This window comes from Sapajus apella, unplaced genomic scaffold (genome assembly GCF_009761245.1).
Source record: "Sapajus apella isolate SASKATOON/1434 unplaced genomic scaffold, GSC_monkey_1.0 scaffold4, whole genome shotgun sequence".
In the NCBI taxonomy this organism is placed as follows: domain Eukaryota; kingdom Metazoa; phylum Chordata; class Mammalia; order Primates; family Cebidae; genus Sapajus; species Sapajus apella.
Window position 1 is genome coordinate 4,451,595 of NW_022436944.1, and position 15,515 is coordinate 4,467,109.

Here is a 15,515-nt window from a genome sequence, read left to right on the forward strand (position 1 = left end):
TGGTTATTGTAATAAAACTTACTTTAAACAATCAGAAACTAACCTTAGTATCTGTATAATTTGGAGCAAGTTATATCCTCTGTGGCTATATTTTCTCAACTGTGAAACAGGGATAATAAGAGTACTTATTTTAAAGATAGCCATGAATTTTAAATGAATTAATGTATTCAAAGTGCATAGAATCATGCTTTCAAATAATATTTATTACCTAACATTATTATCATCATTTAAGTAACAAGAGATACAATGAAATATATTATGCCCATATGATAATAAATCACACAGTAATCAAACTATTTCAATAAGAAATTAATATCATAAAATAAAAAGCAAGAAGAATAATGATAAGCCATTTGACTACCACTATATTTATCTATGTAACTACAACCACATACATAGATTTAAAAATATTGAATGGAATACACAGAATGATCTTCTCCTTCTCTGTGATATGTAAAATGCAGAAATACACTGTTCTTTGTTATCCATATTTTTTCAGAGAATGCAGTGCTATTGTAATACAATAGAAAATTAGTAAAAGTTTAGAGCACTTTTTTGTCATCAGTATGCCTAAGGAAGACTAATATATTACATGATACTAAGGTTTTTCACACTGTCTCAAATCTTACTGAATACTACCAACTAGAAAACAGTGGTAACTGAGTTAAAATGGGACCTGAAGCTGGAAATCATCATTCTCAGCAAACTGATAAAGAACAAAAAACCAAACACCACATGTTCTCACTCGTAAGTGGATGTTGAACCATAAGAACACATAGACACAGGGAGGGGAACATCACACACCGAGGCCTGCTGGGGGTGGGGGAATTGGGAGGGATAACACTAGGAGATATACCTAATGTAGATGACTGGGGGATGAATGCGGTAAACCACCGTGGCAAGTATATACCTATATAACAATCCTGCACAATCTGCACGTGTACCCCAGAACTTAAAGTATAATAATAATTTTTTAAAAAGCCACTGTGATTGGCTAACTGAAAGTGATCGCAGAGCCAAGACCGTAATGATTGTCCTGCCCAAACTTGAGCATATATGGTTGCAAAATCTGAGCAGCGTTAATGCCTTGTGAAGTGTCTTGCGGTATTTCATCAGTATCGCTTACAAGGCATACTCAACATTTAACAGCAGGATCGTTAACCACCCAGGTTGTGAGGTAATGGAATAGTGCTTGCCTACTAACCCTGAAAGAAACTCACTGTGTGTGACCTACATCCTCTGGCTGGATGTGTGTGAGAAAATGATGACACCACAGAAGCAAAGCAGCTGCTGTAAGTTGAGCCACAAAGGAAGAAGCTCTCAAGACAGGAAGAAGAAATGCTTTAGAGGTGCACTGAAATAATGACTCAAATAATGTGGCATAGCTGTGAAATCATGAGAGAAAAAGAACTACAGGGGCAGTAACAGAAGGTGGTTCTTTGAAGTACAGACAATAAGCAAAAGAAAAATTGCCAACTTTAGTAATCAGTTGATGTTGCTAGTTAGGCAGTTTGAACATGCAGTAAAGATAGAGATCTGCTTGGAACCAATTATTTGATTGTTTAGCTTTTTGTCTAAAGATAAAAATTAAATATGTGTATATATGTGATATACTTTACATAGCAGTGAGTAGATACAGGAAACATGTAAAATGCTCTGCTGAATTCTGTAACATCCCAAAACATGCCTTAATACTTGCCAGGTTTGATAGTAAGACTGACTGTATGCTAGCACAGGAAACACTGTGGTGGACTTGTGTCAGAAAGAAGAATTTTGACATTGGGATTTTTTTAAATCATGTGTAATGAACCCATGACCTCTCATGTGAAGCATCAGAATTGCAGTATTTTAAACCGAAATGGCATCACTATACAAACCATTGCATATTTGTCAGTATACTTCCATTTAAAAAGCCTTTTCCTGCTTTTATTTATTTATTTATTTATTTATTTATTTTATTTTATTTTTTATTTTATTTTTGAGACAGGATCTCACTCTGTCACCCAGGATGGAGTGCAGTGGCATAATCGTGGCTTGCAGCCTCAACCTCTTAGGCTCTGGTGATCCTCTTATCTCAGCTACCTCCCAAGTAACTGGGAATACAGGCATGCACCACCACGCCTGACCCATTTTCTTGTAGAAGTGGAGTTTTGCTATGTTGCCCAAACTTGTCTTGAACTCCCGACTGAAGCAATCTGCTCACTTAGGCCTCCCAAAATTTTGGGATTACAGTCATGAGCCACTGTGCTCCTCCTCCTTTTTCTCCTTTTTAGATAGATTATGTATTCTGTAACTTGTATGGAACTAACTTGTTATTACACAAACTATATTCTAAAAACATTATAAATTATTGTGATTGTGATATTTATTATTGAATCAATACTACCTAAGTAGCAATTTTCACAGAAAAGACAATTTTAAAAGATCAGCTACTCTCTTCAAAGCAGTTGACATGAAATATCAGATTAATATCGATTAAAATTATGTTTCCCAGCAGCTACTAGTGGTAAGAAATATTTTGATTTGTATCAGCCTTAGCTTTCTCATCTCATAAGGTGGTTAATAATATTTAACTATCACATTTGTTGGAATAATACAAAATATTTAAATTGTCTATTATAATGAGTGTTGTAGAATGACAGCAGACACCAGTTATATTTGTTTGTTTGTTTGAAAATTTAACACACTATTAAAAGCCAAATGAAGTGCTTACCTGCAAATATCAATACATGCCTTCTGTTTAGTCCATAGTGAGCCCAAAAGTAAGAGATTTAAAAGTCAAACCTGTCATTTACAAAAGACAAAGACTATATGACATTGAGAGGATAGGGATTAAAGAGTTCATTAAGGCTTTTTAAAAAATTATTTTCCTGAACATCATTTCAAGAAAGGTGAGCTCTGAAGACATGAATATATTCTCTAGAGCATGTGCACTGCCAGTTGATAAATGTGTCTCTTCTATAGAGTTTGGTGAAAATCATTCATTTTATTTTCCTGTCTTGACCAGAAAATTGTGGCTTCTCACTATATATGACTGCCTGCAGGGTCTCCTGAATAGGAAATTACCAAGGCTGAAATTTGTATGACTTAAATAAGTGTTAGAGTGTGGGGACTGAAAGGATATACATATCAGAGACATCCATCCAATTAATAGAATTAAGTTTTTTATTTGCACAGCTTATATCTAGAGCATTCTGTTTCTTATTTTCTCTTTTACTACCTTCTCTAACTGCACAGTTAGCACAGATTGAAACTATAAGGGATTTTGATAATAACACTTCTTTAGAATGATCTTTAAATCTTAAGACAAGCATAGGAAATATGTATATTCTAAAAAAGGAAAAAAAATCTTAAAAGTTCAGATAGTGTTAAAAAAGAAACATGCATTTTCTGTTACATTTCAGATAATTTTAAAAAAGCTTCTATGCTTTTTTCTTCATTCTTAGAAGAGTCCCTGCAGTTATCAAGCATGAATCCCGTAATACTTGTTCAAATAAATCACTATTGCATTCATACTATTAGCCTCTGAACAGATGTCAGAAAGTAAAGATTGGCTGACTCTAGATCAAGTTGCTGCTGCCAAATCTCGCGAGCTTTGTCAGTAACAGTTGATTGTAATGTCAGTGCAGTCCAATTTACAGGCTGGAGCAGCAGCTGCATCCTGCATTTCCCCGAAGTATTACATGATTTTCACTCCTTGCAAACTTTACCATCTTTGTTGCAGAGAATCGGGTAAGTTGCTCTGAATTTACACCTTCGTATAGAGATTCAAGTTACTGTGAAGCTCATTGTGTGGGATGAGAGTGATCTCTTCACGTGTTTGTTGTGTCCCTTTGGTGCTCTGTGGGGAACAGTCACTGAAGCTTGCAAATGGGACAGAGGAAGCGAGCCAGCAGGCACATGCATCAAATCTTCCTATTATTCAGGGGACGCAGACTTTGTTTATTTAACTGCTGAGAAAAATAATGAATTTATTCAAAGAAGCATAGCACGTGTGGAATCACTGTGATATATATTCTTAATGAGCTCCCTAAGAAAAAACATTCACACTGGTTTACCCTTAAATGCATTGTTTAGTGAATCTCTCCATAAAAGTAATCTTTGATTAGTCTTACTCTAGTATTTTCTTTTTAAATGGTATAAAATTAATAGTTTTTTACTGAACAAGGTACTTTTCTCAATCAACATTTTGTCACCTAAAACTTTAACAATAGTAATTGGCAAATGAGAGATCTAAGTTTATTGCATGTAAAAATAAAAAACAAAATACCAAACCTATTTTCTAATTTGATTTAAAATGATTTACGAACATGTCCTCTTTGCCGTTTTTGTTCATTTTATGTTTGTTTAAATTATAGCAAAATATATTACATTTGCTATTATTTTATTATAGAAATGGGAAGCAAATATACTTTCTGCTCATCCTATAATCTTGTAAACCTTTTATTTCAATAACATCAGTTGCAGTTTAACCAGGGAATTAAATATTAAGAATTATAAAATGTATGAATAAGAGTATACTGAAATATGATTTCATTATTTATGATTTCTATTTGTTATATACTTTGATTTTATGAGTATGTTGTCTACATTTTTATGAATGTATTTCGTGATAATAAACTCAGTTAGGAATTCCTGTCACTAGTCTGTGTAATGCCTTCCTTAATATAATCCATCTCATGGTCGCAATAAATACAATTATGATTTACTTATATAAATAATTACTTTGTTTAAGGATAACCATGAGCTATTCAAGTGTGACTTTAACATTTGAACAAAAATCTTCAGAATTTTCTCTGGATATGAAATAAAGTAGTCTTTTGGATGCTAAATAGAATTTCTAATTGGATTATCATAGTTCTGTTTTGTTCTCCAATTTTTGTTGTTGTTGTTGTTTGTTTGAAACATCCTATTTTGTTAATTGTAAAAATATATTTGGGATGTACTCTAAATTTCACTTTTATAAAATATAAGCTAATCATAGCTAAATAAGTCACATCTTACTCTAAAAATTTAGTTCCTTCTTTGATTCATTTCTTGATAAGTTTAACACATTTTTACTTTGCATATTGTCTTCATTTTCATGGTTGCTTGCCAGCATCTACTCATTCTCACCAAATTTAGATGGTCCCAGATGTTAAGAGAATTGTAATTGAATAGATATCAAGCTAAGAGAGGATTAAATATTCAAAGAAGACTCAAGAAATCTCTCTAATAATTGATCAAATTATTCACATGATGAAAAGTTTCTGAATGTTCTTCCTTATTGAGAACAGATACACATCTTAAGTTTCTTATATCTAATGTAGTGTCTGCTACATGTATACATGCCTAAAGCATAGCTGAAGAATCCTTGAAAGACAGTGATGTAGTCTATTTATAAACAGACTTCCTCAATTCCCCACTTCACTTAGGCTGCACAAAACAAGCTTTTTAAGTTTGGTATAAAGACGTAGTTGTTCTGATTTCATCAAATACATTTCGTAGCCCTTGTTCTAGATCATATTAATACTATCTAGATGACCCTTTTCTGCCATTTTAAGAGGGTTTATTTTCAAGTAGAAATAAATATTTAATTGTAAATTTTTAAAAGATAGGAAAATTACTCTACATACAAGGAAATTACTGTGACTATTTGCTTGTCCATCTTTAAAAACCTTGGCTGGTCCTTTATTTTGAATATCTGGTTGATATTCATGTATGGCAAATAAATAGCAAATAAATAAATTATTTTATCACATTCACATCTTACAGTATAACATTTTATATTATTTCTTAATATCACCTAGGGAATTTTGATAGCACTTTCAAAATTGAATTAAAAATGCAAAAAAATGATTCCTCTGCTTTTTATTTTAAAGTTATTGTTTTAGTAGTTTAGCATTTTCAAAAATTGCCAGTGAATTTACTAAATTCCAATCAAAAACTCAGTTCCTCAGAAACTCAATTCTTCAAAAACTGAATTTTTTAAAATTTCAAACAAAAACTCCTGTCTTTATTTCCAAGATTAAATACTATTTTGATAAACAAATTAATCTAAATTCAGATACACAGATGTACTTGTGAAAATGTGCCTCATTCTTTATGATAAACATATTATTTTCTCTCAGAATTGTTTAATGAGACAGTATCCAATTGCGCCAGAATTTATAGAAAGAAATATAATAAGGTTTTGTTGAATATCCTATTTATTAATAAAAATTTTGAGATATAGACTCAATATTTTTATTCTCTTTTTATTTGTTTCTCTTTTGATTGCTCAATTACATGATAAACATATTAAATTTTTAAAGTCTTTTAATGGGAAAACTACAGAGCAACATGTTAGAATAGAGAATACCATATTATAAAAAAGACAGTGATGCAAAAATAAAGTACTGCAGTTAAATGTAAATATATTAGCCTACAATATACTAACAATAATCTGCATATTTTTGTATTAAAGTGCATATAAATAATAAATCACATAACACTGCAACAATACATGTGAGCTGGCATTATATTGTCATTCTGGCAATGAATGCATACTTGCAAAGATTGCTTTGAATGCTACTAATTACATTATTTATAAATTGGTGATTCAGATATCATGATTTAAAAAATTAAAAATTTTAATCATATTATTATATAACACGATTTACTCAGCACAAAATATAAATATAAACACATAACAAATTTTTATTAAATCAAATTGTTTCAAGGGAAGATATTACAACCATTTAGTTGTTATAGCAACTATTTAGCATAAACAATGAAACATCACATTTCATAATTACATAAAACACAAATACAGTTTTGTAGTAAATATAGTACTTGCTTTGCAATAAGATTATTAAACTGTTTGTAGAACAAGTTTGAAAACTATCAAAGACCAAAACTATCAAAGACAATTTGGTCTTCGGTTTCTAAAGACAAACTAATATTCAACTAAAATCAAGGGAAAATATAGATGATTTTTGCATTAGAGTTAGAAGAACATTGACTGAGCTAGGCAAGAGGGAGAATGGGTACAACCAGGGATGCTTTGCAGCTTAGAACAAACCTACCCAATCAGCTTTGCCCCTAATTCCCTTTTTCTTCCCAGAGGATGTTTTCAAAACAGAAAAAAAAAGTCAACTTAGCATTTCATTTTTCTCCAGATTCGCTCCTGCATTTATTTAAGTGAAAGGTATTAGTGTTTAAGAAAAGAAAAAATAACTGAAGTAGTAGTGCCTCTAAAACTTTGATTATGTCTGAAACGTTACTAGTGTCAGGTAATAGGAAGCTTTAAGTCATTGTTGAATTTTATTTATTGATTTATTTACTATGATTCGTAATACTGTCATACAATACATAATGATGTTTCAATCAATAATGCTGGTCTTATACAATTACAATATTTTCACTGTACCTTTTCTATGTTTACATATGCATACACTTACCATTTTCTTACAATTGCCTGCAGTATTCAGTACAGAAACATGTTGTACAGATTTGTAGCCTAGGAGCAACAGAATATCCCATATAGCCTAAAGGTGTGATAGGCTATAGCATCTAAATTTGTGTGAGTACACTCTCTTATGTGTGCACAATGATAAAAGTGCCTAGCAATGCATTTCTTAGAATGTATCCCTCTCATTAAATGGCATATGACTGTACAACAAATTGTATTTATTACCTAATAGTACCTAAATATCATGAGTCTAGAAAACGCTGTTAAAATATGTTTTATTGATCTTATCACACATCTAACTGTACCAAATACAACTGGAAAAATGGCAGTCTTGTGGCTTGATTTTTGAAAACCTTATTATTATAAAAATCATTTTATATGTAAATATATATGCGTATACATATGTATATGGGTAGAATTGGATATAGATATATTCATTAAGCATCAAGCCCTGAACCGAATGCTCCAGACCATGGATTAATAAATTCAGATATTTATTGGGATAAAAAATACTTGTAAGTCACTGGCTGTCCTTTGAGCATTGGTGAATTAGGCTGATTTGAAATATGATACCTTAGGTCTGGGACATAGGCATCAGCATAGTTCCTTATTTTCTTTCTTTTGAGAAAATCTAAATTAAATAAATAAAGAAAAAGCTAATACAAATGCTTAGTGGTTGCAGGATTAGTGGATTGGTTGTATAGGTTGGATTTACAATTACAGCATGAGAAAAAAGAATAAAGGAAAAACCATACATTTATGGACTTTTGGACCTTCATTATTATTATGTGAATGAGAATCAGTAATTGTAATTGACTATATTTAAATCAGATTCCTTGCAGCTATATAAAGACATTAGTTCTTTTATGCTGGGCACGGTGGTTCAGGCCTGTAATCCCAGCCCGTTGGGAGGCTGAGGCAGGTGGATCAGGAGGTCAGGAGTTCGAGACCAGCCTGGCCAATATGATAAAATCCATCTCTACTAAAATACAAAAATTAGCTGTGTGTGGTAGCACATGCCTGTAATCCCAACTATTTGGGAGGCTGAGGCAGAAGAATCCCTTGAGTTCAGGTGGTGGAGGTTGCAGTGAGCTGAGATTGCACCACTGCACTCCAGTCTGGTGATACAGTGAGACTCCGTCTCGAAATAAAAGAAAGACATCAGTTATTTTAAATGATATTTTCATTATATTGTGCTTTCCATCTTTGTCACAGAGTTTCCAAATCTGATTTCAATTTCTTTTTCATTGAAAAGAAACTCAAGTTTGCATTATGAATTCCTGAGAAAACTTTGATTTCCCCAAATAGTCTCTTTATGTCATCCAATAAATATTATTTCATAAACATCAAATACTTATGATTTTGTAGGTAACAAAGATTATTTTTGCTTCTGCCATGTGGCCCAATCATTTCCCAGCTTTGATCCTCTGAGTTCAGTCATTTTTTTTCACTATCAAAATACAAGAAATTCTGATGGTGCTAACACATTTAGCTTTACTAGTTGCATATACTTTAATCTGTTAAACAATTGCTGTAACAAATATTAACACATGTTGAGTAACATGAGTATGACATTTCTTTTAAGCCATTATCTTCTCCCAGATATTATAATACTAGCCACTGGTTCTCTATTGATATTATAAATCTGATAGAGAAGTCCCTTGTGTTTATCAAATTTTAGAGAAATTGCTTGGAATATATCGTCAGTCCTTGCTCTTTATTTTTTCCATAGCTCTTACTAATGGTAGCATGTTTGTCAGTTTTCACAATGTGTAGAATAAATGGTTACTACCATATATTTGTTACTTAATATTCTATGAATAAATTGTCTAAATTCTCTTCAGTTCCTATACTAGGACTGTATAGAGGAAGCTATCACTTGGCAAAGGGGACTATAGAAAACACAAGGAAAACAGAAAAGAACAGTGATGACAATCTATTGATCCTTAAAAGTTCTTAACCTACTTATCAGTTCTGCCAAGTGCCAACCAGGCATAATATTTCAGAGAATATATGAGCTTGTATTTTCTCTTCTTACCAAGGCAGAACTTATATCTGATGTAGGTGAACTACTGTTTACTGCTTTTTTGGTGGAGCTGTACATATAGTCAGAAGTAACATTAAATATGACTAGGACAAACATTCTCTTCAAAGTACAACCTCTCCCTTACAAAGATTTGACAGTGAGTATCCCCAAAATAAATATTTTTAAATTTTCCATTTCACTATTTTTTTTTCTAAATTGAAAACTGAAATATCTCTGTTTTCTATTTTTTTCTACGTAGGCCTTTATAGAAGCAGTTTTGTTTTCATAATTTGTAGAATTAACAACTACTATATTTTAAGTAATTCTCATCAATAAAATATAATGTACTATAAGCAGAAGTCTTATAAAACATTATATTTACCTCTTTTTCAGAAATCAGTATGCATAGCAAAGTCGCAATCATAAGCATCAGATTTCTTTTTTGGTTTCTTTTGCTCTGCATGCTTATTGGGAAGTCACATACTGAAGATGACCTCATAATCACAACAAGGAATGGAAAAGTCAGAGGGATGCACTTGCCAGTTCTTGGTGGCACAGTAACAGCCTTTCTTGGAATTCCCTATGCGCAGCCACCTCTTGGTAGACTTCGATTCAAAAAGCCGCAATCTCTGACCAAGTGGTCTGATATTTGGAATGCCACAGAATATGCAAATTCTTGCTATCAGAACATAGATCAAAGTTTTCCAGGTTTCTATGGATCAGAGATGTGGAACCCAAACACTGACCTCAGCGAAGACTGTTTATATCTAAATGTGTGGATTCCAGCACCTAAACCAAAAAATGCCACTGTAATGATATGGATTTATGGTGGTGGTTTTCAAACTGGAACATCATCCTTACATGTTTATGATGGCAAGTTTCTTGCTCGGGTCGAAAGAGTTATTGTAGTGTCAATGAACTACAGGGTGGGTGCTCTAGGATTCTTAGCTTTGCCAGGAAATCCTGAGGCTCCAGGAAACATGGGTTTATTTGATCAACGGTTGGCTCTTCAGTGGGTTCAAAAAAATATAGCAGCCTTTGGTGGAAATCCTAAAAGTGTAACTCTTTTTGGAGAAAGTGCAGGAGCGGCTTCAGTTAGTCTGCATTTGCTTTCTCCTGGAAGCCATTCCTTGTTCACCAGAGCCATTCTGCAAAGTGGATCCTCTAACGCTCCTTGGGCAGTAACATCTCTTCATGAAGCTAGGAACAGAACGTTGGCCTTAGCTAAATTTACTGGTTGCTCTAGAGAAAATGAGACTGAAATAGTCAAATGCCTTCAAAACAAAGATCCCCAAGAAATTCTTCTGAATGAAGCATTTGTTGTCCCCTACGGAACTCTCTTGTCAGTAAACTTTGGTCCAACAGTGGATGGTGATTTTCTCGCTGACATGCCAGACATATTACTTGAACTTGGACAATTTAAAAAAACCCAGATTTTGGTGGGTGTTAATAAAGATGAAGGGACAGCTTTTTTAGTCTATGGTGCTCCTGGCTTCAGCAAAGATAACAATAGTATCATAACTAGAAAAGAATTTCAGGAAGGTTTAAAAATATTTTTTCCAGGAGTGAGTGAGTTTGGAAAGGAATCCATCCTTTTTCATTACACAGACTGGGTAGATGATCAAAGACCTGAAAACTACCGTGAGGCCTTGGATGATGTTGTTGGGGATTACAATATTATATGCCCGGCCTTGGAGTTTACGAAGAAGTTCTCAGAATGGGGAAACAATGCCTTTTTCTACTATTTTGAACACCGATCCTCCAAACTTCCGTGGCCAGAATGGATGGGAGTGATGCATGGCTATGAAATTGAATTTGTCTTTGGTTTACCTCTGGAAAGAAGAGTTAATTACACAAAAGCTGAGGAAATTTTGAGTAGATCCATAGTGAAACGTTGGGCAAATTTTGCAAAATATGGGTAAGTGCCGATTTTTGTCATTGTTCTCGGGTTTTGTTTGATCTGTTTGCTTAGCTTTGCTTGGTCTCTGGGGTAGACTTTGCTATAAAGACACAGAAATATTTTAATTATTTATTCTGTTTGTACCTAAGCGGGTTTTATTTTCTCTTATGATATGCATTTCAACTTCCTGTGTCAAGAGTGTTTAAAAGAAACCATCATCATAGAAAGTTTATTAAAAAGTTCTGATTTCATCTCCAAAATGTTTCAAAGTATTTTAACAATGTTAGCCAAAGTTTGTACAAAAATAGATGCTTACTTGGAGAACTAAAATTAATGTGAGAATACCTTTTAACCTGCAAGTTTACAATGTTCACAGATTTAGGTAAGAGTAGGGCTGTTTCTTCCCAAGCTTTTCAGCTTGGTACCATGACACCTGATACATGATGTAATATACCTCTGCTCCAGAAATTGAAGGGACATGATAGTGATGCAGTTGACCCTCAGATTATCCAAAATACACAACATTTCTCATTGTATTTTTTTTTCGTAGTAGACCTGTTCAGAATTGAGGCAGCCTGTGTTTGACTGGGGCCAGGAGGGTTTAGCTAAGCTGTTCTCCACCCAAGCAGTCTGATGGATGACATTAAATCATCAGAGACATTACAAAAAACTTATTTCCCTCATATATTATAAATATTCTAATATTATATCCTCAAGAGTCAGAAGGAAATAAACACTTAGAATATATTTTCCAAGTGTGTGTGTGTGTATCTATAAAAAATATGGTAGTTTTTTTCTCCCACTATATTTGTAAAACAAAACCACATTTTATACATGGGAGTAAATCGTACCAATTTTAATAATTTAAAAAAAATAGAAATTTGGGAATTTATTTCTACAAGAAGTGTTTACATAAATCATAAATGGATTGATGCAGTAATTCAGCCTGTCACATTCTCTTTTATAGCTAAACAAAATGCTGACAGTTATATTACTGCTCTCTGGTGTTCTTTTCTACCCTCCATTTGGAATTTTTTGTGCTTCATGATTCTGTATGTATATTTCTGCAAAATCAATTGTACAATTCTTTTCTAAATTGTTTAACACTTACCCATTGTGGATAAAGTTATAATTATTCCACCTAGCATTAAAAGGCCTCTTTAATTTTGCTGCAACTCATATTACTTAGTAATACTTAGCTTCTGGGTAAGTCAGTTATGGCACAAATACCAAAGATTCTGAGCTTAACTGCACCTTAGAACTTCCTTCTTGGAATGTGCCCTATTTAGAACACCTACCTCTTTCCTCTTTGATGATGAAGTCCTACTAATCTACTATACATCTCATGCAACATTTCTTTAATTCCTAGATTTGCAATTGCTTCAGACCTCTTGTTCACTCTCACGGAAGTTGACTGTAACTTGTCTATATCCTGTCTTTTATTGTAAGCTGATCTTCCTCAACTATACTAAACTAACTTCTTGAAACAGAATCTGTGGTTTTGATTTCATATTCATTGAAGTAATATGATGGGTATGTATCATACTTAACAATATTTGGCTAATGATTAAATGAGAGCTGATAAAAGATAATATAAATAAAAAAATTATATTGCCTTTTCAGGATATGCGGGTCATTATATTATCTGTAGCTGCAAAATATTTTATTTCTTCTCAACATCAGCATAAATTTCTGTTCAAGAAAATAAGAAACAGCTTATTTTTAGAGCTGCATTAGAATTACTTATTTCTCCTTCTGCTCTCTCCCTCAAGGATTTATCCATATTAAATCATTTATATATTTTTTAATTCTTTTTTTAAATTCTAGGAATTTTAAATAATTTAAAGATTTAACGATAATTTTTTAAATTATTGAAACCTAAAATTTTGAAAGGACTTCTTTTTTTGCATGTTGAAATCATTAAGGAATTTATTTTTGTAGGTATTATATAGCATTTGCACAAATCCCTTCAAGAAATTAATTTTCAAATTATAATTGAATTTACTTTTTTATTATATTTTTCAACTAATAAATATTACAGAACATCACTACAATACACTTCTTAGAGGTCTCTTCAGTATATCAAAATAATAACAATTAAAGATGCTCTTAACTTGAATAGTGTACCATCATAGTGACAAGGTGTCAGGTATATACATTCTATTATTAGAATTTAAAAGTGCTGAAATGATGACACTATCTAACATTTTTTAGGTGAAAAATTGTGTTCTATAGAAGAAAAGTGAATTGCAATTAATAGGTGACAGAACAAAGATTAACTGTGACTCAAGGCTATTAACTTTCATTTCCTTATATTATATATTCACCAGGCTGATTTCACCATGAATTCTTAAAAGCAGTCATTAAGTATGCTTATAAAATACAAGTTTGGTTGCAAACTTGTAATTTTAATATGTTAGCATGCTTATACCTGTTTGGTTAATGTTACAGAGCTAAGAGCAGAGAACAGGCTAAAATTAGACATCATGAGATTTAGAGGCAAGTTTAAGTTTGTGAGACTGTCATTGGGCCATCTAGTCCAATTATTATCAGACTTATAATTAGATTTTCTGACAGAGAATAGTTCATGTGGCTTCCAGAGTGAAGAAGAGAATTCTTACCCTCTGATTCTATAATTATTTGTGATATATTATTATAATTAACCCAATGGAACATTTTGATGATTTTGAGAAAGGGTCAGCACTTAAATCTCCTTGGATTTATCTTATTGCTGTCATAACAGCATCAATGTTCTATCACTTTAAATCCTTTTTTTCTCCTTAGAAATTAATTTAGGAGTTAGAAAGGAATAAGGCAAAAGTACTAACTACAGTATTCCTGTAACTTACCTTAACTTTAACATATAGAATATAAATGCAGGGGGGAAAATGTATACCCATTAGTGTAATGTATTTGAAAAGAAAGATTTCTGTTATGGGACAATTTAAAGTGTACATAAGATCACTTTCAGAACTATTTCAGAGTGCAACAGTATTTTACCATGAATGACAGGGGAATGAGATAAAGAAATCAGATGTCCCCCAAAGGGCCAAATTTATAAAGAGAGTTATAAAACTGAGATATGTTTCAGAATGCTCTCTCACAGTGGAGCAGAGAAAAACTAATGTGTTCTTAGTATAAAAGGGCTCATTAAAACATGGAAAAACACATTTATAGGATCCACTTACTTGGATATAATTTAATTTGTTTTCAATGTTTCCCCAAATATTTTCTTTATTTGGAAAAAATGTATAATATTCAGTCCACTTGTACATATTAAGTTCGGTATATTATTAATAAGTTATTTTTTTTTATAAATTAAAGTAATAATTTCAGGAACGTACATATAGATGTAATGCTTTAAAAGACCTGTCAGAAATAAAGTGATAGCTTAAATATTGCAAAGTAACAAAACATAGTAAATAAAATGTAAATTTAAATATTTTTCTGTATAGAGATTTTTTGTTCCACAATGAGATCTGACTCAGGTTAATGACCCTCTGTTTATTGACTTTAGCAACAATGTAAGAACAGAAACACACTTAAAATATTTCTAAAACTACAAATGCAGAAGAAAAGGTTAACAGCATAAAAGAAAATAATGGTAGCAGCAAAACAGATACAGCCTAAAAATAAATAAGTACTTTGATTAAAAACTATTTTGTGGCAAAAACTCTTATTATTGTATAAATAAAATAAAAGGTAGTGTGGCTTACTGGCAAATGCATGTCTGAAGGAATACACTTCCTAGAAAAGAACTGGAATGATGATTTTTAAAATTATAACCGTTTTTAAGAAATGCAATACTATTTATTTTAATTGCTTTTAATTCTAAAAATATTAAAATAATTACAGTTAGAAGTTAAAAACTTAGACCGGGCATGGTGGCTCATGCCTGTAATCCCAGCACTTTGGGAGGCTGAAACAGGCAGTAGAAGCTCCATCTCTACTGAAAATACAAAAATTAGCTGGGTGTGTTGGCACACGCCAACAATACCAGCTACTTGGGAGGCTGAGGCAGACAAATGACTTGAAACTGGAAGGCAGAAGTTGCAGTGAGCCGAGATTTTGCCTTTGCACTCCAGCCTGGGCTACAAGAGCAAAACTCCATCTCAAAAAAAAAAAAAAAAAAAAAAAAAAAAAAAAAAAAAAAAAAT

The 15,515-nt window shown here is 32.3% G+C and overlaps 1 protein-coding gene across 4 annotated transcripts in view; it reads left to right on the top strand.

Annotated features, from left to right (window-relative positions):
* Positions 1 to 15,515, top strand: part of BCHE (butyrylcholinesterase) — an 81,343-nt gene that overhangs the window by 17,652 nt on the left and 48,176 nt on the right. The window contains exons 1-2 of one of the 4 annotated variants that reach the window (XM_032261483.1): positions 3,456 to 3,732; positions 9,852 to 11,376. In XM_032261483.1, coding sequence (XP_032117374.1) covers positions 3,618 to 3,732; positions 9,852 to 11,376 — 1,640 coding nt within the window. In that variant the 5' untranslated portion in view covers positions 3,456 to 3,617. Of the gene's footprint in view, positions 1 to 3,455; positions 3,733 to 9,851; positions 11,377 to 15,515 lie in introns of those variants that run through there. The other 3 variants (XM_032261468.1, XM_032261464.1, XM_032261475.1) reach the window with 3 other exon arrangements.